Source organism: Panthera onca, chromosome B3 (assembly GCF_046562875.1).
Source record: "Panthera onca isolate mPanOnc1 chromosome B3, mPanOnc1 haplotype 2, whole genome shotgun sequence".
In the NCBI taxonomy this organism is placed as follows: Eukaryota; Metazoa; Chordata; class Mammalia; order Carnivora; family Felidae; genus Panthera; species Panthera onca.
The window spans coordinates 74,869,036-74,894,643 of record NC_138344.1 but is presented as its reverse complement, the minus strand read 5'-3'; the positions used below and the strand labels follow the sequence as shown (position 1 = coordinate 74,894,643).

General features: G+C 41.7%; 1 protein-coding gene across 3 annotated transcripts in view; it reads left to right on the top strand.

The window, feature by feature from the left end:
- The window catches only part of STXBP6 (syntaxin binding protein 6), a 243,993-nt gene that overhangs the window by 181,482 nt on the left and 36,903 nt on the right, over positions 1-25,608 (top strand). For all 3 annotated transcript variants that reach the window (XM_060619399.3, XM_060619400.3, XM_078448368.2), the window contains exons 3-4: positions 12,485-12,615; positions 13,547-13,712. In XM_060619399.3, coding sequence (XP_060475382.1) covers positions 12,485-12,615; positions 13,547-13,712 — 297 coding nt within the window. The remainder of the gene's footprint in view (positions 1-12,484; positions 12,616-13,546; positions 13,713-25,608) is intronic.

The following is a 25,608-nucleotide window of genomic DNA, read 5'->3' as shown; positions in this document are numbered from 1 at the left end:
TGGAGCGTGGTAAGGTCAGGGGGGAGTAATGGGTTAAGCAGTGAGCGGGTAGCAAAGCACACGTAATTTTCCTCTCACCACCACATTTTTCACGAGAATGGATAGGGCTTGAGGACAGGCCTTGTTAATAGAAGAGTCTCACGTGGAAAGAAAACATTAAGCATGTTCACAGGCAGAGTGGAAGAAGTCTGGAAATACGAAGATGGAAAGCTTTAACCAAGAGGAGGAGTAACTGGAGTGTTTCCAGAAGAGATGGGCAAGAAGAGAACCATGAACCCAACTGGAGAATTTTATAAATAGGGTATACTTTCAAAAAACGGGGTAGGTTTTTATAAAAGCCAGTATCAGAACTGCAGTGAATAAATGCATTTTCTGTCATGGACTGAATATCCTACCCCTCACCCCCAGATTCATATGTTGAAATCTTAAACCCCATGGGATGGTATTAGGAGGTGGGGCCTTTGAGGGGTGATTAGATCATGAGTGTGGAGCCCTCATAAATAAGATTAATGCCCTTTATTTAAAAAAAAAAATCTCAGAAAGCTCCTTTGCCCCTTCTTCCATGTGAGGGCACAGTGAGAAGACAACTATGAAGCAGGAAATAGGATCTCACCAGACACTGAATCTGCCGGCACCTTGATCTTGGACTTCCCAGCCTCCAAAACAGTGGGAAGTAAATTTCTGTTGTTTATAAGCCCCCCAGTCTGTGGTCCTTCATTATTGTAGCCCAAACAGACTAAGACAGCTTCCAAGTTTGCACATTCTTTCTGTGTGGAGAATATACCGGGTGGTTATTCTGTTACCGGCAGTAACCTTGGAGTGAACTGGGTGGGGCAAGTGCTGAGAGATGCCTATCAGGGTTGGCGATTTCAAATGGGTACCGATTCTCAAACCCTGCCATTGTCATCATCATCATCATCATTAATTTGCATTTGTTAAGGTATAGCTTATATATTGTAAGTTATACACATCTTAAGTGTACAATTCAGTGGGGTTTTTTTTTACATGCATAGAAACCAGGTCACCATCATCCATATCAACATAGAACTTTCCCAGCATCCCAGGAGGCTCCCGCCTACCTCCGTCAAAGGTAATCTCTATTTTGACCACAAATGCTGTAGATCAGCTTGTGAATTTTTTAACAGCTTTATTTCATTGAGGTATCACTGACATGCAGGAAACTTTACATATTTGAGTGGCACAGTTGGTAAGTTTTTACACATATATACCCATGAAATCACCACAACCAAAGTAATGAACCAACCATCCCCAAAAGTTCCCTCACAGCCCTTTGTAATCTCTCTCTGGCCCCCAACATTCCCATCCTCCGTGTCTGTGTGCACGCACTAATTTGCTTTCTGTCCTACGCATGAGTTTACATCTCCTAGAAATTTATGTAAGTGCCAACGTATAGTATGTACTCTTTTTTGGTCTGCCTTTCACTCAGCATAATAATTTTGAGATGGACCTTCGGGTTGTTACCAGTTTTTGCCTCTTACCAATAAAGCTGCTGTGAATATTTGGGCACAAGCGAATATATGGTAGGGGTCAGTCTTTGTAATGTTAGCCTTTCTGACAGCTGTGTCAGGATACCTCGTAATGGTTTCAGTCTCCCATTTCCCTGATGACTAATAGCATTGAGCATCTTTTCATGTGTGTTTTTTTCCCATCCACATCTTCTTTAATGAAGTGTTCAAATCTTCTACACTTTTTTTTTAAAAAACTAGGTGTTTTCTTGAGTTTTAAGAGTTTTAAAAATATAAAGTGATGAAAATAGAAGTCCTTTTTCAAATGGAGATTTGCAAATATTTCCTCCCAGTTTGTGCCTGTCTTTTCATGCTCTTGAAGAGCAGAAGTCTTAAATTTTGGTCCTACCTAATTTGTTCTTTCATGAATTGTGCTTTTAGTGCCATAGCTAAGATGCCTTGCCTAACCCAAGGTCACAAAGATTTTCTTCTGTGTTTCCTTCTAAAAGTTTTATAGTTGTAAGCTTTTACATGTAGGTCTGTGCTCCATTTTGACGTACTTTTATATATGGTACAAAGTAGGAGCCAAAGTTCCATTTTTTAGCCTGTGGATGTCCGTTTGTTCCAGAAATATTTGTTGAAGTTACTTTTCTCTCTCCAGTGCCTTGCCTTTGTACTTTTTGTGAAAATCAATTACCCATTTATGCAGGTCTTTTTCTGAACTCTCTGTCTTGACACCAGTCCCACGATGTCTGGATTAGTTAATCCAGTAATGAGTCTTATGATCAGGTAGTGTAAGTTCTCCACAACTTTCTTCTCTTTTTTCCCCTCAGAGTGATTTTCGCTCTTTTCGATCACTTTTCCAGTCTGGTTGGTAGAAACAGGCAGGAAACTCTTCCCAAAGCCTATTTGAGCTGGGGCACTCTTTCCTCTATTTATTTTGAATGGTTCCTTCTCTGGCCTCCAGTCATTTCCTTACATACATGTTGGAAGACATACTCAGCTCATACTCAAGGCCGAATCTCTGCAGATCTCCAGCATCCTCTTTGCGTGTAATTCTCTATTCTTCATTACTCTGTCCTGAGAATTTTAGCCCTTTGGTCTCTCCAGACTCTCAGCACTGTCACTCGACTCACAGAATCTGCCAGTCTCTGCCTAGGCTCCTCCCCCTTGCACCACAACCTGGAAGAAACTCGCAAAGCAATCAACTAGGGTGATCGTGAGGCTCACCTCATTCATTTCCCGTCTCTCAAGGATCACTGTCTTTCATTGTGACACTTATTTTGTCTATTTGGACAGAGCACCACTCGTTTCTGCTGTGTAGACACAGGAGTAGAATTTCTGGGTCATAGAATATTGCATGTTTAGTGTTAGTAGGTACTGCTGAGAGTTTGCCAAAATACATTCAGTTCATTTTAACTGTAGATCATTTCCACTAATGTAAAATGACATTCGTTTTACCCAGAACATGTAGATTTTATTCCTCCATTTAACACAGTAAAGAGTGAAGGGGGCAAGTTCTTAGTGACATCATTCACTTTTTTTTAGATGTTCAGTGATGCACACCCTCATTTAAAATGTATTATTAAAAGTATCAAGTAAATAGTGGTGGTGGTGAAGAGGAAGGAAAACAGAGCAGGTAAGTCTGTCTTTGCTTGACTGACAATTGTAATTATATTTGGCAGCCTGTGTTGGCTCAGTGATAACAGCTTCGATTTTTCCAAACACCTAGTGATATTATATGTTTAGTACCTGATCCATTAGAAAATTCTCTGTTACTCTGTCTCCTTCAAGGCAGACAGAAATTCTCATTTGTGGGAGAGTAGCCTTCTCACATCGAAGGTGATCCCTATCTGCATAACATCCTTCCATGGTTCTTTTAGACTGACTACTCATATTGAAGGACTGTGCCCAGCAGTGGGTGCGCAGTGTCAGGGACCATGGCACCAGGCCCTTCCCTCATATAATGGTGAGTGAGCTGCTCAGGGGCAGGGACGTAAAGGCTGCAGAAATGACTCCCTCCTTCCTCACTGGAAGGAGGGTCTTTAGCAACCCCCCTTGCAAGAAAATAAGTATTGAATTTCTACCTGGTATGACATTTCCCTGCAGAGAGTTGCTACATGGCTTGTACTTTTCAGTATATAATGGAAAATGGCAGGGAAAGCGTAACATTAAAGGAATCTCTGTTTCAAGTTTTTATTCCCAGCCCATGAGCTTCTTGTGGAGTAATTAAATTCGTTCTTGAGTCAGGTGCTGCTCCTTTGATGCCTTTGTCTTCAGAGCCTCTGTTTGGAAATCTCTCCTAAGAATAGATCAAAAATGAGGTTTGCATCTGTTTCCAGAATGGAGGAAGTAAGAACAGAGTAAGACTGTTGTTGCATTGCATGGTATAGGGCAAGGGGTTGGATTTTTTAATCTCTTCAGAACCACCACGGTTCTCACTGCTGTAAGCATCTGTGTTCTTGGCTTGGGCCTGTTTGTTTCATAGTTACACTACATAAGTCAGACGTGCTATATACCCTTTCCACATAAGGCATGAAGTTGCAATAACTAATACCAGCCGGGTTGTATAATTCATTGCATGTTTACCCTTTACCCAAAATGCATGCAAATTGATTTCCTCCTCAAGTCTATGGAGAATAGTCTCAGGAAGCTAAAAAATCAGGCACAATGGGAAATCTTGGATTGCTGAATCTCCAGCCCAAAACTGTGTTTTCAGGGAGGCTGAAGCAAACAGAATTGCTTATAAGAGATGCGGCTAGAATAAGGATTGAAGGAAAAGAGATTTCCTAAGAAGTTCTCCCCCACAATTTATCTCCTCCCAGTGTCCTGATATTTCTGTTTCTTGGTTTTTACCATTCTCTCCATTCTCCCTAGTCCTCAGGATTCTCCTCTTTTCTAGTAAGAAAACAGTTCACATCCCTTAAAACTGCGGTTTGATCTTGAAACAGAACATTTGAACCTGAAATACATTTGTGGTTTAGTCGTGGTTTCTGGTGGGCTTAGGAACCGTTTCCTCCTTGTGTTGAGGATCCATCCGTTTGTTCACTCCTTCATTTATGCATGCTTCCATAAATTAGCACTTTGTATGTCAATTTGTAATACAGAAGACATCATGGTGCCAGTGTGGAGGGGACAGTACTGGTCTTGCAGTGGGGAACTCAAGCCTTATGGGGATTAAGCTTTCTGATTCCAAGCTAAAGATGTAACAACCTAGGGCTACCTGTGGTGCACCTCCACCTGTCGTTGACCTGAAAAGTAGAATAGCCTTTCCAAATAAAAATCTACATGTTTTTACAAGTAAAAAAACCAAAATGATGAGCAGGGTAAAGAAGATTAAAGTTAGAAGGGACTAGGTTTTAGAAATACTAATGAGGTCTCATACTGATATGTGACATTGAAGTTGCATGTTCCAAAAGTAAGCCCATCTGCTTGTTGGTAGTTTGGAAATATTGAAACCAGGTAGTACTTCCCTGCAGAGTTAGTGTAGGGGGGTTGCTTGCTCTATCAACGTGTAAGTTGTTAGCTACTCTCCGTATGGTTCTGTAACCTTCCTAAGGGATGCTTGATGCAAGATGTTTCTTATTCTCCTCCTTCTACTGAAGGGTTTCTCCAAATTCCTGTGCAAGAAAAGTTTCCCATGTAAATAGTTCCTTTTTCAATATCCCTTTGGAAAAATTTCCTAGGCTTTCCATCACCTCTTCCTTCTCCAGTTCAGAGGGGAGAATGTGATGTAAGGGACAGGCCTTGGAACTAGTGATACCAAATAAGGAATCTTTTGTGTGGAAAACTTCTTTCTTTGTGATTATCGCTACTAGAGACTAAGGAAGTCTGCCTTTAAGAACAAACCTCAAAGCTCAGTGTACTGATTCTCCCTTCCCCTCCCCTCCCCTTTAGGGTTAGTGGAGCAGGACTGTTAAAAACCATCCATCCCTCCGTGCTTTCCCAGGGCTTGGTGCTGAAGACTGAATGCCACTGTTTTTGTTGCATTTGTCACTCGGATTAAAAGTGTCTCCTAAAAACATGCAGATTCACAAAGACCTTCTCAGGCCTGTTTGGATCCTATCAGGAATCTGGCCAGAGAGCCCCAAGGACCTGGGATAGGGAGGAGAGGGATAGGGCCCCAAAGACAAACTTGGCCATTTCAGGAGTTGGTCTGGTCAGAGCCTGTTGATTCTGAACATTTACTACGTCCCAAATGATAACACGCTTTGAGAAATACTTGGGAAGCCAACGATCAACCCTGTGTGGAACGCGCCATGCTCCATTTCCCCCTAACTGTAGCAGCGATGATGTTCCCCTGTTCTGAAAACATTTGAGGTAACAATCTTCATATTCTTGCTCCTAAGCTTTGTAAACACTCAGCTGTCTCACCAGATAAAGTTGCTGATGCAGCCTCAGACCTGATACTTATTTGCCCACAGATACTGCAAAATCCACCTCGAATCATTGAACATTAGAGTATTGGGAGAGCATTAAGGAAACTAGTTCCAAATAATCATTTCTCACCTCAGTCTGTTAGCCCATTTCTTTACCACATCAGCCTCCAGAAGGTGTGCTCAATCTTGCTTTTACTTCCTGAACCACATTTCACAGGATTTCTGTCTCCTTTTTTTCCCCCCTTTCATGTCAGCCACCTCTGACAAAGAGCAGCCCTGCTAAGATTCTATGTGGATATCCCTTTTATTCCTTACTCGAAATTGTTTCTCATCAACGGTTTTGTTGAAATCAAAATGTCTGGCCATTAGACCACAGCAGAGCAGAGAGCTAAGGCATACCACAAAGCACTGACCTTCACTTAATGGTAAAGTCATGGTAGGAGGCAGCATGATGAAACTAAGGTATTTTAGGCACCTCGTTATGGTAAACTCTGCAGTTTAGCTACCTAGCCTCAATATCAAACTATATTGTAGAAAGATTTATCTTCAGCGTCTTCTTTTTCATAGAAATGACCACGTAAAATTATAAGGTGATTCAGTTTGAGTTTAATGTGTATAAGAAATGTTTGTGCACATGTTAGGAAAAACCACCTATGAACATGAAATGGTAGCGGATCTAGAGGTGACAAGTAATAATTTTGTTGATATGATGATTATTTGTTTCCTTTAAATTAATGTTTTAAGACTGAAGCTAGATATTTTGTATCTTAAAAACAAAATTGACTTTCCTGTTTGGACTGACTGAGAAGTTATGCGGTATGAATAACGAGATTGTAAGGGAAAGATGTAACTCCTTAGAAAGTCTTTCAACCATTGGACCTTGAAATGAAGGATCAGCCTCTTAATCACTGGCAGACCGTGCATCGTCTGCTGTTTTGCATAAAAAGCAAGTAACTTGCAATTCTGTCTTTCCTTTCCTCATCAGTCTTTGTCCCTACCTCCACCAATTCCTGACTTAACCCTAAGACCAGATTTTATCTAAGAAAGTGCTTTGCTATTGGCAAATAAATAGAATTTTCTGATTGGGCAGAAGCAAGGCTGGGTGGTTTTTACTCTCTGACTGTAGCTAAGCGTCTTATTTTATATTTGTACCATCTTTCATGGAAGGGCCATTCTCTAAAAGACCTTTTTTCAGCCAGTTAGCTCATGAGAGACAGAGATTTCACCACTTGAGTGGTGATGGTAATGATATTACAGGCATAATAGTTTCTATCACTGGTGTTTTTTAGTTTAGTTTTGTTTTTTTATAATGTTTATTTTTGAGAGAGTGAGACCAAGCACAAGCAGGGGAGGGGCAGAGAGAGAGGGAGACATAGAATCCAAAGCAGGTTTCAGGCTCCAAGCTGTCAGCACAAATGCAGGGCTTGAACCCATGAACTGTGAGATCATGACCTGAGCCAGAGTTGGACGCTTAACTGACTGAGCCACCCAAGCATCCCTATCACTGCTTCTTAACTACAGCTGAGATGTAAATGAAGTTTACGTGAAGGCTAATGAAGAGATGTGCCCCCATGAGAACCACATTCTTTTTATCTGAGCTGGTAGCAGAAGGACTTGAGTTTGGTTGGCCCTATGCTTCTATTTTCCTCTGTCACCAGTAGAAAGCAGTGGGTGACAGGAGTGGGAGGGAGTGAAAAAGCAGCATTAGGCCTGGATAACTCCAAAGCGTGGGGAACATCTATGTTTTGATTGTCTTTAACACCTGTCTACACTCGCTAATCACCATTTTACCTTAGAGTGGACCTCAAATGCCAGACCTTCCCGTGACAACTCTCTAAGTTGAAATTAATAGCATTTATGTTTTAATTGTATTTTTTACATTATTTTCTATTTGACATAGGCAGAGCTATGTACCTATTTACGGCTTTCATGTATTTTGTTTCTCATTAACTTATTCAAGGAAAAAGCCATTTATCTAAAGGGAGATGTTAAGGAAATAACAGTTCAGAATACTGTCAAAATCACAACAGTAGTATCCTTATTAGAACAAAAAATCCGGTTAGTCCTTAACTTAATGAGCATCCCACATGCAATAAAATGTGGCATTTGACATTGCAGCAAAAGGCTACAGTGGAAAGAGCAGCGGACCCTAAGCTTATTGTGCAAGTTGCAGTCTTCCCATTGATTAACAGTATTACTTTGGCAAGTCAGTGCTTTCCATGCCTCAGTTTCCTTGTCTGTAAATACAATGGGTGATAATACAGTAACCCTGCCTCTGTCACAGAGCTGTTGTCAAGCACAAGAGAAAAAACCAGAGGCTGTATTTAAAAAAGAGTTTTAGAAATTTTAATTGCTGGGAAAAATGTCACGTGTGATTATGTCAATTCATAGGATCCTACCTCACAAACCACAAAGATCCATGTGGGGATGTATCCACCGCTTACATGTTTTAGGACCAGATGGACATCATAGCAGTCTGGTTTTTATGCTTTACAAATATGCCAGAGAGGCAAATTTTGAGTATTTTATCCAGGTTCAAAATGAATCTGTTTTGCAGTAAACAGAGTTCAGGGACAGAAATAACATGGCAAGGGAGCCTACACAGATCAACGATCACACAAGTTTTCTCTATGGAGTTGACATGTAAGCTGAAATCCAAATGGCAAACAAGAGACAACCATTTAAAAAAAAAAAAAAAAAAAAAAGGACGGAGCATTTCTATGAAGGGAACAGCATTTGCAAAGGGTAGAAAGGGGTTGTAGTTCCCCAGGAGCAAAAGATGGCTGGAGCCTAGTGGACAGAAAGGAGAGTGGAAGGAAATAAGAACAGGGAGGTACTCAAGGGCCAGATCATCTAGGGCCTTGCAGGTCACGGTGAGGGCCTCGAGTTTTATTCAGAATGTTTTGGGACGCCACTGAGGAGATTTTAAAAGATGGCTCACTCTTCCATATTTTAAGTTTGAATGGCCAATCTGGCCAGAGGAACCAGTTTGGGAGAAATCATAGAAGTCCAGGTGAGGGCTAATGGTCTATTACCTGGAATATTGGCAGCTTCATGAAGCCTGCTTGACCTCCCCCAGCTCTGCCTTGGTCCTTAAAGCCCCCTCCCTCCGCAACACCTCAGGTGACTCTGGTTATGCGTTAGCACTGTTTTTGCATCATTTTTAACAATCCTCCCACCGCCCAAATTCTTGACTCAGAACCGTATCTTATTCAATCTTTGAATTGCCCACCAAACTTATTTCTGTGCCTCCCATCTTGATACATGTTCCATAAATATTTGTGAAATGAGTTCATACACCACAGTGGCCTCAACAGTCACAGTACCTCAGAATCACCTGAGGAGATTGAAAATGTGGGTGCCAGGCCACACCTCCAGAGATTCTGATTCACGTGGTTTGGTGTTATTTGTTGTAAAAACTCCCAGATGATTCTGGTGCACATTGGAGTAGAGGGCCAGGGTGATTCTGGGTGGTCTTACCTGGGAGTGTGATGCTCACCCTACCCCTTTAATTTTTTTTTTCAATGTTTTATTTATTTTTGAGAGACAGAGACAGAGCACAAGTGGGGGAGGGGCAGAGAGAGAGGGAGACACAGAATCCGAAGCAGGCTCCAGGCTCTGAGCTGTCAGCACGGAGCCCGACGCCGGGCTCAAACTCAGGAACCCTGAGATCATGACCTGAGCTGAAATCAGATGCTTAACCGATTGAGCCACCCAGGCACCCTTCACCCTACCTCTTGAAATGCCAATATGTTTTCCTTTTCCCCATGAATGTTGCAGGCATGATAGAAGTGCCCTGGTTATCTGCCCTTTAAAGTTCTTCGAAATAATGAATGCAGAGTCTACTTTATTGGGGTAGTTGGCCATAGAGCACTCCGATATTACTGATCCAGGGTGTGCTATCAATCAGTTGTCCTTTGGAAGGAGAAGATAGATGACTTTTTTTCACCAGACTTCCAGAATTTGACCAGCATATTTGTTTTACCAGCTATGGACCCTGAAAACACCAAAGCAATGAAAGGGTTAAACATGGCTCCATCAAACACAGAACTCAGAAAGTCTGGCAGTGGTGTCTTTGTGCAGTTGTTTTGATTTCCGAAGGGGAAAGTCTTTATTTAACTCCACATAATGTGTATATAATAATATAATTTTAAGGCACCTGCTTCAAAATAGAAACTGGGATGTTGGAGATAATAACAATAAACAAAAATTAAACTAAACCGGGCTCAGTGCCCAGGAAAACTACCAAGATTCCAAGAACTGGGCAAAGAATAAGCTAATAGGGAGAACAAGGCAGCAGTGGTTGGAGTTGTAACTGCCTCCATGAAGAATGATCGCTCTGTAGGCGGGATCTCTGTTAGCGGTTCTGTGGGGCATTTGTCATGTGGGTGGGGTTCCTGCCCTTCTCATTTCAGTGACAGACTTCCAATGGAACTTGCTTTTTCTAAAATGTCAACCCTCAACATGCCAGTAATTACAGGGACCCTGCATTGTGTTTGAGTTTTTATAATGCTGTAAACCACTTGGAAATAAATGGACCAGAAGTAAAAATAGGAGTTCATAACAACTTTAAAGTTAGAAGGGAAACCCTCATGTTTCCCAGGATGCCTAAATGTCGTGTGATTTACATAAACAAAGGAGGAAATCCTCTTTGTGTGTTTAGGGGTGTGTGTCTAATACAGGAACCCGTGTTTTCCTGTTATTGAAACGTATTCTTTAATCTTTTAAGCACATTTTAGGACCTGCATGTATTCCAGGTGTCTTGTTTCCTCTAACATGAAAACTGAAGAGCAGGGCATGGCTATCAGGGAGACCTATTAGATCCCATAGGAGGCACACAAAATAAACGGATAGACAGAGCCCTGGGCAGACTGATACTATTGCCTGGATTTAGTTCGGGGAATGATTATTCCTAAGAGGACTTAACAGACTTATTCGTGGAGCTGTAAGCCAGGCAGACTGTGTGTGAACAGAAGACTGTAAAATTTCCTCTGATCGCGGGTGTTAAGGGGATGATGACTTTTTAACCATGAAAGTAAACGTAATTGGTATGAAATGTTCAGAAGCTTTTAGCCAAATATAACTGAAATAATGGGTAATAAACCTAAGCATTATTTGAAATTGTTTTTTAAGTGTTTGCTAAATCCTGGTTTGGAGCAAAGGGGAAAGATTGTACCGAGGTCATAAAAACAGGTCTTTAGTCCTGGAACCATGCAGTTCTTGCCAAACGTAAAGGCAAGATGCCCACATTTCATTCCCCTCTTGGTCCCTGGGTTCCTGCTTTAATGCCCGCAGATACTGCAACTGCCCTGAACTCCAGCGTGCGTGAAGGAGGGTCCTTCTTACCAGGAACCGTGACCACAGTAGATGCCTGCTGTCCTTCATCCCTCAAGGATTCTTTTTGCCATCCAATGACCATCCGCAGGCTTATATAGAAATACAGGATCTGCAGGGCTGTTTGAAACAAAGAAAGAATGTGCCACTGCTGCACAGTCGTCCTAGGATTGCATTCATGACAAGTAGTACTTTCCACTTCTCCTAGTTCCCTTACTACCATCGTTTCTGTTAAATTTTACAACTCGTACAGCCAGGCCTCGGGAGGAGCTTTTACGTTAAGCCCTTTTATAACACTCAATTACGTCTCCACCTTTAAGGCTCTAAGTCACGAAATAAGCAGATGTGGAAATATCCAGATGTGGAAATATCCAGCAGATGTGGAAATATCCAGGGTAAGCTGGTCTAGCGGCCGGTGCTTGACCTCCATCTGAGAGGTGACGCTGTCCATCCTTGGCATGGAAGGGGCAAAGGAAGAACTGACTAAGGCTGGAAGGAGGAACTGTCTCGGTCCTGCAGGTGTGGAAGCCTCAGGAATGTGGGGCAGGCGGGTATGTGAATGCCAAACGCAGGCATAAAGAGATGCAAGCTAGATTCAAACTGGACAATATTTTAAAGCCAAATAATGTTTTAAATATCCCCTCTCTTACCATGGAAGCCCGGTATGTTTACATTCAAATACCACGCTAGGTATATACATTGCGGTTCACTAGGGGAGCCAGTAACATCCACTTCCTTTAAAATCCAGCCTTTCCTAGTGACCTTTCCCTGACACCTGTCAACCCTGTATGCTTCTTTCCGTGCAGTTGGTCACCATGTTCTTGTAGCCTCCATTAGAAGTGCCCGGTGTTACCTGATTGAGGCGTGTTCAGTTTGAATGAATGAAGACAGAAATGAAGCAGCCCTTAAAATTATAATTATTCTGCAATCGCTTGAGAGTGGAGACTAGCACTTCTGTTTCTTTTGAGTTCACCCCTCATCAGAGGCATATGTATTCAGGGGCTCTTGGGTAGCTGTCAGTTGCGTGTCTGACTTTTGATCTCAGCTCAGGTCATGAACCCAGGGTCATGGGATCAGGCCGCACATCGGGCTCCGCGCTGAGCAAGGAGCCTGCTTGAGATTCTCTCTCTCCCCCTCTGCCCCTCTCCCCCCTCACTTTCTCTCTCTCTCTCTCTCTCTCTCTCTCAGAAAATAAAAGGCACATGTATTCATATTCTGTGTGTTTTTGTGTGTGTGCACATGTAAATCTAAGATGAAAACCAACCAACCTGCACACCCACTAATCTGAGTGGTTTCTCTTGGCAGTGACAAACAAGAAACCCACACAGGCGTCCATCACGAAGGTCAAACAGTTTGAAGGCTCCACGTCATTCGTGCGGAGGTCACAGTGGATGCTTGAGCAGCTTCGCCAGGTTAATGGCATCGATCCTAATCGGGTGAGTGAATGTCTGGTGTTGAGCGAAGGTGTTCTCTTCACACGATGACTCCCTCGCTGACCTTGGCAGTGGTGGTGGTCGTCTGAGTCCTCTTTAGCGAAGTTATTTCTCTGTTTCAGTTACGTGGCTAAGACTTTCTTATTTCTATGCCCTTATGGGGAACTCTAAGTCTTTTCATCATGTGTGATGCAGAAACGTAAGGGGATGCACGCTGAAGAAGTGCTGGCTCCTGTAGTAGGTTTATCAGCCAAGTGCAAAGAGCAGAGTTCAGATATCATGTCCATGGTTACCAATACGAAAAACGCATGTTCATCAAGGCTTCACGTATCTCGTTATATCACCAGTGATGAGATTTATTAGCCGAGCGAGCAAATAAATAGATGGCACCTTACAAATTATGTATTAGGATTCTATTGGATTTAATACGAGAAACATTTTAAGGTAGAGCTGTTTATTTAAGTACCTTCCCTTTTGTTCACACATACTCACTGTATAAAACCTTGGTAATGAGGAGAAATAAAATGTTAATTGTCACTATATGCTAAAATAATAAGGGAGAATCTTTTCCTTACCAAAGGTTAGGGGCAAGATTCATGGGTTTCACTGCCAAGAACGTGACCTTTTCCGGGTCATCGGGAAGGCAGTATCTAGTCTAAATTGTGCCAGGTCAATGTGTAGTAAGCTGTTGGGGCTTCTGTGAGCGTAGCTTCCTAGGGACATCTATAAATACTGCAAGATCTGGGGTTTGCTTGATAAACAGAGAAAGGTGAACTTTCTTTCCATGCACCTGGGTGTGAATAAAGATGAGCCTTGTGATTAAGACCAAAGTTTCGAAAGGTGTTTCAGCTTTTGTGAGCCTTTTGTCAGGGGTAAGCTGGAAGCCGCAGTTTTTCTAGGTTGAGATCGGCACTTATTTCACTGTCTTTTCCAGGATTCTGCAGAATTTGATCTGTTGTTTGAAAATGCATTTGACCAGTGGGTGGCCAGCACAGCTTCAGAAAAATGCACCTTCTTCCAGATCCTCCACCATACCTGCCAGAGGTACCTCACGGACAGGAAGCCCGAGTTTATTAACTGCCAGTCCAAACTCATGGGAGGTGAGTGGACATTCATACGGCTTTGGCCACCCCGTTTCCTCAGACTCGCTTTCACATGAAAAGGTAGGTGTCGGCAACATAAAGGCAAAAAAAGAATCAGGATACTCAGAGCTGGACAGCATGAAAAACCAGTCTAGGGAGTTCATTGTATGCTAAGTCTAGACACAGTTGAATGTTTTCATTCTTAACCAAATCTGGTCTTTTGGGAAGAATTAGCCACTTAGCTAAGATTAGTTATGCTATAAGAACAAACCTGTCCCCTCATTAGGAAAACCTTTCAGTTTGGGTTTCTTGACTACCATTTCTATAAATTCATTGCAGAGCGCTGTTTTCTAGGCTGTTTTTTCCTATTATGTCTCAAGATATTCTCCAAATATTAACATGTAGATTCTGACACATATAATCTCTTTCTTTCAAATAGCAGCTAGTCTCACGTTTATTCCTCGAATGTCACACAAAGGGGAGTTAGGCTGAGCACTGTAAGCCAGCCTTAAGGGGTGAGTACCAGTGTTGGCAACTTAATGAGAAACATTTAGAGGGTGCTTAACACATTTCTTTTAGGTGGCATTGCTTTTTAGGGAATTGAAACTGTGCTAAAAATATTCTCAAAAAGCCTTGCCAGTCACTCTGTGAGCTGAGGAAGGAAGTTTATATCATTGCTCTCTTCACTGACCTGTTCTCCGGGTTTTGAAGAAAAAAGTTTTTTGTGCCCCAACTTTATCTTAATCAAATGTCAAATGAAGGTCACGTCGTAGACACTACGTCTCCTCCTCGGGCTGTACATATCTTTCATATGAACACGGCACAGAACCCATTAGTCTGCCCACACACCTAATGTGTGCATACTGCCATTCTGCCCTTGGTCTGCTAGATGTCGTGGGGGCAGATCTCACACAGTGAGTTGCTTACGTCATAAGAACCTAGAAAGGTCTTCCTTAGGCGTTGATGCAGTATTCTATTATAGCTTTTCCATTTAGTCCTAGAAAAATATCAGAGGTGATGAGTAGTGCCTATTTTCTTCAAAGCGGCCCCATCCTGTGTACAGAAGTAAAAACTGTGAGATGTGGATGTTGAAAGACAACATGTGACGCTGACCTCTTACTGTTTAGAAAATAGAATGAGATACTGCTCTCATGTCTGGGCCACCAGTACTCTTCACGTGAATCCCACCTGCAAAGCCCAGCTTTAACAGATGTGGCAGATGAGAGCGCCCTGGGTTCATGGCCACAGATGACTGAGTTTTTCAGTGACTAGAGAATTGACTGGGAAATCCCAGCTTTCCCTCATTCTTCACTGGGTAGGATTTTCTCTGCTATCCTAGAATCAGATTGGTTTCTTGATGTCAAGTTCCTACTAGGAAGAATTTTTCCATCGGTGTCCGTATGGTCAGTAGATGCCTGGATAGCACTTACGCAGAGTCTCCTCTGAAAATAATGTGACATTATGGGTTTGACATTTCTGTTGCCCTTGGAGATAGACTCCCCTCACGCATTCCACTTCTGCTCGTTCCGTCCTGAGAGCAGAGTGGCCAGAAGCAGAAGCGGTGCCATGGGAACTACCACATTTCCTCAGAAGGGAAATGTGAGTCGGAAGCAGGAGGGCCACAGCCGCGCTCCCTCCACTGTCCTTGCGAGAGAAACGCGTCTCGTCCTTCCTGCTAAGGTTGAGGGGAACTTTGGTAGCTCTTCTCTGCCTCCTCTCACTAGGTGGTCCCTCCTCTCTGTTGCCTCTCTGAGGCTCTCATTTCTTCTCTCAATACAGTTCCTTTCATGCAGGCATGCATTCATTCATTCATTCATCCATTCCTGGTTCATCATCCAATTATACAACAAGTAAGCACTAAGTACGTGCTATGTGCTGTACTATGTGCTGGTCACTGTGCTCTGTCCTAGATATAGAAAATCGTTTGGTTCCTTAATGGACCCCAGTTTCACCACCCATATTCCAGACTGGCAGATCCCTAACAGCCTTTCTGTAAGCCCTTCATTACCTTCTTGAATGTCCTCAGACCTTCCGACACAGTCCCACTCAGCCGCTTCTGTCAGTCATTGGCTCAGCCCTTCAGAGGTCTTCCAGTGCCCTGTGGATCCCAAAGTCTGTAGAGTTGAGACAGGAATCCATATATCCAACGTTAAGTTGTTGTGTGTTGGATAAAGCCGCAGATTGATTTCCTGTAGTAAGAAGAAGACTAAGTGAATGAGACCAAGTGCCAGAACTGGCTCTGCCTTTTGAGACCGTCGACCTCACTTTTCACTGGTGTCTTGTCTTCCTTAGACCTCACTTTTCGCTGGTGTGACTTGTGGAGGTTGGATTAGATCTCTACAGTCCACTTCAGTTTTAATATTTAGAGAATCGATAATGCTTAAGTTACAGCTTTATTGTGTAGATTAATCACTTCTTAATTACAAGTCAAATAAAAGACTTGGCACAGTTAAATATTGACGGGTCTTAGATTCCTAAGGAAGACAAAAAAGTTTGAGTTAAGCACATGTAATTTGTTGGCAGCACATAGATCCTTCACGCGTGCACCTCGCCTTCTTGTTGCTTGTCCTTGGTAACAGCCGTACCAACATACCCTAGTTAATTAGCATACCAATTAGTCTTCCTTTCTGCCACTTACCACAGTTCAGACTTAAAAAGCGCATAGTTCTTGGGTCACAACATTCTGACCCCTTTAACTTTGGGGATACCTACCCTATCTTCAGCAGATGAAATCTGTTTCAATTCCACAGTATCCTTTGGTCTGTCCTCACCGTATGGGTCACACATCCTAGAACCGGTTGTTATCAGAACTGTGAAATGTCACAGATTTTGTGATTTTAAAGAACTAATATCAGCGTTGGTATGCTGCCCTACACCAGATTGTTTACATATGTTATCTCATTTAGCCTTTTACAGTAGCTTTTGGAAATCGAATTTATTATCTCTGCTTTACAGAGAAGGAAATAGGATCAGAGAGATCATCAAATAGCTTGCCAGGGGTCATATAGCTAGTAAGTGGCAGAGGTAAGATTCAAACACAGGCCCTCTCCACTCTAAATTTATCTTCCCCAGGGCCACTGAGTGCCATACCCCAGGGGACACAGTGACATTTTCTTTTCTATGAATGGTGCCCTTGAAGTTAGGTAGGAATTTGGAGAAAATAATTAGCCAGCACATCCCTAGGTTTTAACAAAGGGAGATAAGGGGAGAGGGCCAGAGATTATAGACTTTTAACTCTTTTCCTTGTCTTATCGTTGGTATGCAATTAAGATAGGAAGTCTTAAGCTTTTTTTTTTTCCCCCCTCTTGGTCCTAAGAATGATGGAGTTATCAGGGATCTTTAAAACCACCTTGCTCTTTGGTTGTTTTTGATTTCGGTTTTGTTCATCTGCTATTATTCATGTTTCAACATAATAAAGAGATGAACTATTTTGGTGGCTGGGAAAGATGATGGAGCTCTGGCCACTCCCTGGACCTCTCAGGTACTCTGCATCTGGCCTAACCCTGTCATTGGGAAAGCTGAGGACCAGTGATTTTGAATCACGTTACTGAGGTCCCAGTACTGGAAGCAAGTCCGCCTGACTCCCACTGAACCGCACGTTCTTTAATACCAGTTCAGACAGGATCATCATTTTAAATATCTACAATTCCATGCAGTTCTTCTCTGTAGTTACTGATGGTATATACCCCACATGGCCATGTTTTTCCCTTTCCCTCGGGGAAAATCAGTTACACAGAGACGGATTCTTTGACATGGTTGAAACTCTCTCCTGCAAACATGATATTCCATCTCCAGAGGACGGACTGGGAAGCTTTGATCTTCTGATGCTGGTTACAGAACCCAGGAGACACATGTATAGTCTGTAGGGCTGAGTGAAGGCCATCATAAACTGAAAGAGGGCAGGATGCTGTAAGCAGGTGTGAAGAGGGGAAGCATTGGTTTCTTCTCTTGCCTCTGTCAGCATCTTGGCAGCCATCTTCTCTTCCCTGGATAGTAGGAAGACCTGGAAGCTGGAACCAAGTCTTCCAGGCTTGGTCATTCCTAACTTCCACTCTACCTCTCATTTAATTCATTAAAGGTTGGTCACCTTTCAAAGATACAAAGCCGTTCATTTAGTTGCTGGATCCCTAAGCTACCAAGAAACCTAGATTTAACCAGACCGAAGGCAGAGGCATGAAGCCAGTCTTTCTACTAAAATATGACATGGCGTCATGAATGAAAGGGGCCCTGAAAGTGAACCTCGGGTTCATTTCTGAGATGCTAGATTTTTTTGTCTCTCTCTCTGTTTATCGTAGGCAGAGATGATACACTGTTATGTGTATGGTAACACATTTGCACTTAAAGATGCCTCCAAGGTGTTAATCATATGTGTAGACCTTTGGATTCCAGAGGAGAGACTTCCTTTCAGCTAATTCATTTCAATGAAACGTGGTCTGCTCCCAAATAGTAGTATCAGTGTAGACAGTGGGAATGTCATATTAAGTCAAGGTCCCATTGGGAACTTTGTTGTATTGCTTTCTTTCTTTTCCTTCGTAAATCCCACATGGCTCTCCATTGCTCTTTTATTTACTCCGACCTTTCGTAGCGATTACTATCACCCTATTATTCTTATGCCTAATGCTGTGGGCTATGGAAATCTGTAGTGGTATTGAACAACTTCTGTGTTAGAACCACAACGTAGATTCTTTGCAAACCTGTTTTCTTCAATAAGTGTTATAAATTACTTTCTGGAAAAAAATGATTTATTCTTCAAGGCAAGCTTCTGTACAGACTGAAGCACGTCCTAGCATTTTCTTGAACTCAACCCAAACAGCCTTGGCTAACCCACACAATTACCTCTTGTTCTTTCACCTGTTTTGTATGGCTCCTCCTTCAGTGGACCCTCCTATGCTGTTTGCAGCCAAGTTTCGCATGTGTCCTCGTTGATTTCACAAGCATTCACTCAGCACCACCTATCTGTCAGGCACTGAGCTAACTGGAGAGACCCAACAACAACGTAGATACCTTGCTGACTTTGCTTACTGTTCTGGGGAGACAACAGGTGTAAATAGATAATAAACAGTTCAATAACACCAAGGTGATTGCTGAGCTGCATTGTAAAGGATGGATAGCAGTTGCCAGCCAGACAGGGGCAGGGTGAAATGAGCTCTCTCTTACTGCAACAGTTAATCTAGAGAGTTTCATTCCAATGTTGGCTATGTTCAGATTTTGGAATGTGGCAGATTGTTTTTCCACAAAGCAGCCTATTTTGAAATGCTGTATATTTTCATCATCACCAAAGGAAATTTCTTAAGTGTTGCTTTCGTACGCACAGCCCTTCAAATGATGGTATCAAGCCCAGACTTCTGAGCTCTATTAGAATTCCAGGGACACAGATGTCTCTGATGTCTCCTTCATAGCAGGCTTGCCCTCATTTCCCTTGCTGATTGGTATGCTAAAGGAAACACCTAATGGCTTTACGCTGGATTCCCCTGGGATGGAATAGACTCTCAGGGTTTGAAGTGTGACTTTGCATTGTACTTTTCTTCCAAATAATGCAGGGTCATCCCTGGGTGAAGGTTGTGAATATTTCACCTTGCAAGTGCTCTAGGCATGGGCATATGTAAGGTGGAATAACAAGTAACTTCTTAAAAGAGCACATGTGTACCTCCTAATGGGGTTTTAATGGGAAAAACAGTGATCAATATGGTCATTCTTTCTTTTTTAATTTGTTTTAAGATCATTTATTTTGAGAGAGAGAGAGACAGTATGAGCGGGCAGAGAATCCCAAGCAGGTTCTGCATTGTCAGCACAGAGCCCAACGCGGGGCTCAAACTCACGAAACCATAAGATCATGACCTGAGCTGAAACCGAGAGTCAGACACTTAACCAACTGAGCCACCTAGGTGCCCCAGTATGGTCATTCTTAATCCCAATATATTAATATACTACTTCAAGGGAATCTGTAACATTTTCCATAATTCTTATATTTCTTCTCTATGATGGGATGTTTTCTGCCACTGAATAATGGCTCTGTGGGATGTGAACCTCGCGCTCCTACACATGCTCCAGCCAGCGCCACATTACAATGAATTGTTTCTTTCTCAAGACTAGATTAATGTGTAATTTTGCCCACTGTTTCAGCCTTAATATGCTGGGGGATACACACACATACACGCATACATTAGAGATTATCATTCATGTACCAAGTTAAATTGTGTTAAAACCACCATATTGCTGCTGCTTAATGCCACCACCCGGATGCAGAACAGAGGAGACAGCCAGGCTGTTCAGTGACACACTGTTTTGACAGAGCTAAAGTGTTCCTTATAGTTCTTTAAATCAACAGGAATCCCTGTCAGAGTTCCTTCAGTGGCTTTCTTTGTCACTGTTGAAGAAATACAAAATAACAAACTTCACTTCTCCTCTGCCCTGGCCCAAACAAGGAAAATGATTTATAAGGAGCACCCGGATCCACAGCTCTTAAGGAATGGAGTTAGTGCCTCCATCAAGGCCTGTCCCTCATTCCCCATGCATTCAATGCAGGCCATGACTTTCAAGTCACTTAATAAGCACATCTTCTTTTCCTTATATTGATTCAGCTAAGTAGAAGACGAGATCGTTCCGATTTAACAAGGTATTTATGACCGAATTTAAAATTCTGTTTGAAAGATCTCTGTAAATGACTGTTAATTATATCAATCCTGTACACACACAGGTTTATCAACCAGTCTTCCATTACTCCATCCTCCTCATTTTCCTAGACAGCATGGTATTTCATCAGAGACTCAGCTTATAGACACTTTTTTGGAGAGAGTAAGAAACTAAGACTAGAAACAAAAAAAATGCATCAATAAAAATAACAGTACAAATAGTTTTTTAAAAAATGTCTAACATTTATTTATTGCTGAGACACAGAGAGAGACAGAGCACGGGCAGGGGAGGGGCAGAAAGAGAGAAGGAGATATAGAATCTGAAGCAGGCTCCAGGCTCTGAGCTGTCAGCACAAAGCCTGATGCGGGGCTCAAACCCACGAACCACAAGATCATGACCTGAGCCAAAGTCAGATGCTCAACTGACTGAACCACGCAGGCACCACAACAGTACCAATATTTAAATTATACAGTTGGGAAAGCCCAGCTAGGGTTTTCTATTTGTTTTGGTTATTGAGATCCTACCACTTTAACTACTGTATCAAACAAGTTAGATGTTCATGATGCTACATGACTCACAGACGTAACCATCCGACATTGGCCAAGCACCATTAGGAGCAGGACATTCTAGCAGAAGCCCTGAGAGGTTTCTGGATCTGGATCTTTTATGTATTTGTTGTTTCAATTTAGGACAACATTGCCAGTTATTATGTTGGGTGATTTATGAGATTTCTCATATTTTCTGAGTGGATCATTCAACCTCATCTTGTTCCCAGGAGGTAAATCAAAAGCAGATGTTTTTATTTTAAGTGAGAACATTGAAGTAACCAAGGACTCCTTCCTTAGGTTCTATGCAATTCTGTGCATGATGTTACAAATGACTAGTAACTAAAGAAAAACTGGGTCACAGATGTGATTTTCTTGTTTTTCATCACTCTTTGCCTGTAAGCAACTCTCAGGCACACAGTGAATCAGCTGGTGGGCTGTGGTCAGTCTTCCTGAGCCAAGAGTGACTTCATGTATTACATGCTTTTGAATCATGCGTCTCCATCAAAATCTTGAGGCAAACCAAGGGTGCAATCCAAGGTATCATTTACTGGCTTGACAAGGATCCTGAACATATTTTGTCTGTCCCATGGTTAAATAACCTGCAGTGGATTAGAGCCATTCTTACTTTCAGAATCAACCAGAGGTCATATCTACACAACTTGATATAGTAATAGAGCGACATAGAGCAGACTCCATTTATCCCTGTCTTTGGTGGCATCACGCATTAACTTTGCAACTTCCTATAAGCCACTTAACTTACACTCAACCTCTCTATGCTCTTCTGTATCGTGAAGAGTAACAGAGACCTTGAAGGAATGGTGTGAGGATTAAAATGAACTTTAAAATGGTCAACCAAACGGGGTTTTTGCAAAGTACCAGGACATGTCTGAATGGTCTATGAAAAAAAAAAAAAAAAAAAAAAAACACCTTGGAAATTGTGATTTGTGTATTCATAATATTACATGATTTCTTTTGTGATATTTATCAAAAGCCCTTTCTTGTGAAAGAAGCAAGGACATTTTCTTGTGCTTTCCTACTCCACGTTGGCCCAAAGAATAGCAAAAAAAAATAGCAATTTCTTTGTTCCAAGTGGGAATGAGCTGAGCTATGTTATGGACATTTCAAATGCCTGGAGTGCTAAGTTGTTTGCCATGGTTTATCAAATGCTGAATGTGTTGCATTTTATGTCTGACATTTATAGAGTGCATATGTGACTACTGACTTACCAAAACAACGAGTTTAAAATAGCGAGTAATGCTGTGCCAGAGATCAGGGCAAATAATTCAGATCCTCCTGTAGGAAAGAAAAAACCTGAAACATGTTTTCTGAACTTTATAAGAGAATAGAAATATTCCTTTTCCACCAGTATATTGTTAGCCTAAAATATTTCTTTGAGTCCAATTCTCTTTCTCCAGCCAAAAAGGGGGATACATGAATCAGATGTAAAATTATTTAACAGTGTTAGACAAGAAGTGGTATTTCTGAAACAGACCTAAAAAGTGTGCTACATGATGCCCATACTTTCAGATTTAAAGACAAGTGCCAGTCACTTTTCTATGTAAGGACAGTTTTTGAGTCTTCATATCCAGTATCACCATAATTTCATACAAGAAAGTTTACTTTAACATGAAAAGATTGAAAGAACACACTCTCCAGAAATAAAGAGCTACTCCTTAAACTAGAACAGTTTACCTTTAGGAAAACCTTAGCACATTGTTCTTACTTATCTTGCTTCCCATAGACCAATAAAAACTCCCCTCAGCTGGCATTCAAAAGTTGTTGCCTTGCTGTACAGTAGACATGTCAGGTACTAAAACTAACGTGGAATTTTAGTGAAGAGAAGCTGAAATTCAGTAACTGGCCTGACTCTAAGAATGATCATTTCATGATTGCTAAATTCATCCCTCCTTCTGGGGATACCCCTCAGAGCACACACCTTGTGGACAGCAGATCAGAATGTCATCTTCAAGGCTCAAGGCCATCGTCCTATTTCATTCCTGGAATAAAGGTGAGGAGCTTCTGCATAGTAGCTGGGAAAAACTATACAGGAAATTGACATTTCTCAAACCTGCAGTGAAGAGGTAAATGGAATGGCTTTTTCCCCCCAGCCCACATTATATCCTAAGTTTCTAAAAAGTTCTTCCTTGTTTCTGATCACTAAAGTAAATCTAAATCACTAGATTTAGCAAAGGCAGTTACCGGAAATTTAGACACTGGTGTAAATCTGAAGTTAGAGATTTCAGACCACCCGCTTCTCACCCTTTTGCTTGCAATGTGCCTACCCAAGATTAGATTCAGTAGATGTTCTGCAAGAAGCAAGAGCACTAGGGTTGCCTGATTTAGGAAACAAAAATAGAAGATGCTCATTCAATATGAATTTCAGATAAACAGTGGGTACTTTTTTTGGATCAGTATGTCCCAAATATTGCATGCATGTCCTGTATTTTATCTGGCAACCTTCACGGGTATGGACCACCCCTCACCCCCTCAGTTTCTGGCCACCATAACAAATAAGGAAAACAGAATAAGTCAGAATAAGTTTATTGCAGTGGAGACACATAAACTTTAAGATGGCCAGTTATTAGGACTTGAAGACAATTTGAAATGGAGATCTCCCTCAAAGGGATTATGTTAGGTTAGCCATTCAGATATACAAACAGAAAAATATGAGCAGACTGCTAAAGAAGGACTATTAGAAGAACTTAGAGGAAGTCTGACTTATTGTGGCTCTTCTCCAGAGAATAATACTATAAAAATGCAAATTATAATTACTGGTAAGTATAGAAATTCCACTAAAGCACTTCTATAATCGAACATGAGATTCCTGGATAATTTTGCCTAGGGAAGAAAGGCCAGTCATCAATCTGAATGTCTTTGGCTTGATTTTAAAGAGTTGGTTTGCTGTCAAGAATAAAAGGAGCCTGCCATAGACTCTTGGAAGCACCCAGCAGAACAAAGGCTCCCACTGATGGAGAAGAGCAAAAAGCTCTACTGTCTCAAGAGTCAGACGTAGAATAAAGAAGTGTAACAGGAAGCTACTACTTATGAAAGTTAGCCTCCTCTCTGACCAGTCTAATGGTTTTCTTAGTAATGGAAGTGACTGGTCTGTCAAAGATCCCTTGACAAACCCTGTGGCTTGCCTACAAGTTCTGGCTCCCCTTTATCCATCATGCTGCCTGTCTGTAGCCCTCGCTCATTGTCAAGTATACAAGCATGCAGAGTGACCCTGGCTTCACTGTTGGTTGGTTTGGTTTTGGTTCCAGCCCTATATGAGTATGGCATCCAAAGGTGATGCTGCTGTAGGTTCTATGAGCCATTCAGTGGGTCATACCTGTGAAAGGGGAAGAATATGTTTCACAACTTTCTAACTATGACAGCACATAAAGCATAAGCATGTCAATTACAACATATGACTGACAGTAAAGCAAGAAAATAAGCATATCATTATACTGGGGTAAAAACACATGTTTTTTTGGGGGGGGGGGGGAATGAGGACAAGTCTTTCTTGGCTTAGGGATTTATTTCCTCTGACAAACATTTGAGTGGTTAAACTGTGAGGTGACAGTGTGTGTGTGCATGTGTGCTCACACACATGTGTGCACATGCATTTGAGACTCAGTGGATACTATTAGTGGGAAAGAAACTATTTGCTTTTATTTAAATTAGTGGCCCATGCCAAAATGTCAGTAAGGAAGATTCAGAGTGTTTCTGAGTTTAGATGTCTGAGCAGAAACTGATTTTTTATATTTTGAGAAAATGTAAAAGTAATTATCATAATTACTCATACTACTATGCCCCATAGAAAAGAACTTTCAAGTGGGATCAATATGTTCCTCATTGAATCTGATTGAGAACATTCCAGTCAGGATCATCTTTATGCCCCTTTGCAACAAGGAGAATTAAACAGGACAGAATATGATGGATCAAAGTCAGGACCATTCCTTGAGTCACATATAAATATTTCACAAGAGCTAATCTCCTTGTGATTATTTATACTATTATATATTATTCTCTCCATCAGTGTTTCACTCTGTCCTATGGGCCTTATTTTCACAGTTGGTTGATTTTATTGATCATCTTCCCAGTTCCCATTATAAGAGGTTGAGAGTTAGTGGGGGGAAAAAGGTGGTTTCACAAGGTCAGAGTGGATCACACATCTGTGATAAAGCCAAGAGCTTGCACTGCTAGTTGGTGTCTACAAATGTTAGCACTTTTTAGACACTAGGTAAAGGAGAGGAAAACCACTTTTACAATTATTTTATGGGGTCAGTGTATTCTCCTTGTGTGTTTTCTTTAAGCTTTTGACTTAAAATTGCATAAGAGAATACATCATTATTTTTTAAAGGCCTGCATCATTTAAAAGCAAATACTCACCACAGAGTTCATGTGTATTTTAATTTTTCTAGCCACAGTAGGTTTACCCTCTTGGTCATTTGTGTTAGTTTCCCACTGATACTGCAACAAATGATCACCAAGTTAGTGGCTTAAAACAACACGAATTTATTATCTTACAGTTCTGGGAATCAAAAGTCTAGAATGGGTCAGTAGGGCTGTGTTGCTTCTGGAGGCCCTAGGGAAGGATTTCCTTGCCTACTCCACCTTCTAGAGGCTGTTTGTGTTCCGTGGGGCATGGCCCTTCTTCCATCTTCAAAGTCCCCAGCATAGCATCTTCGAGCCTCTCTCTCTGGCTCATACACTCTTGCCTCAGTCTTGTAAGAACCCTGATTATTATA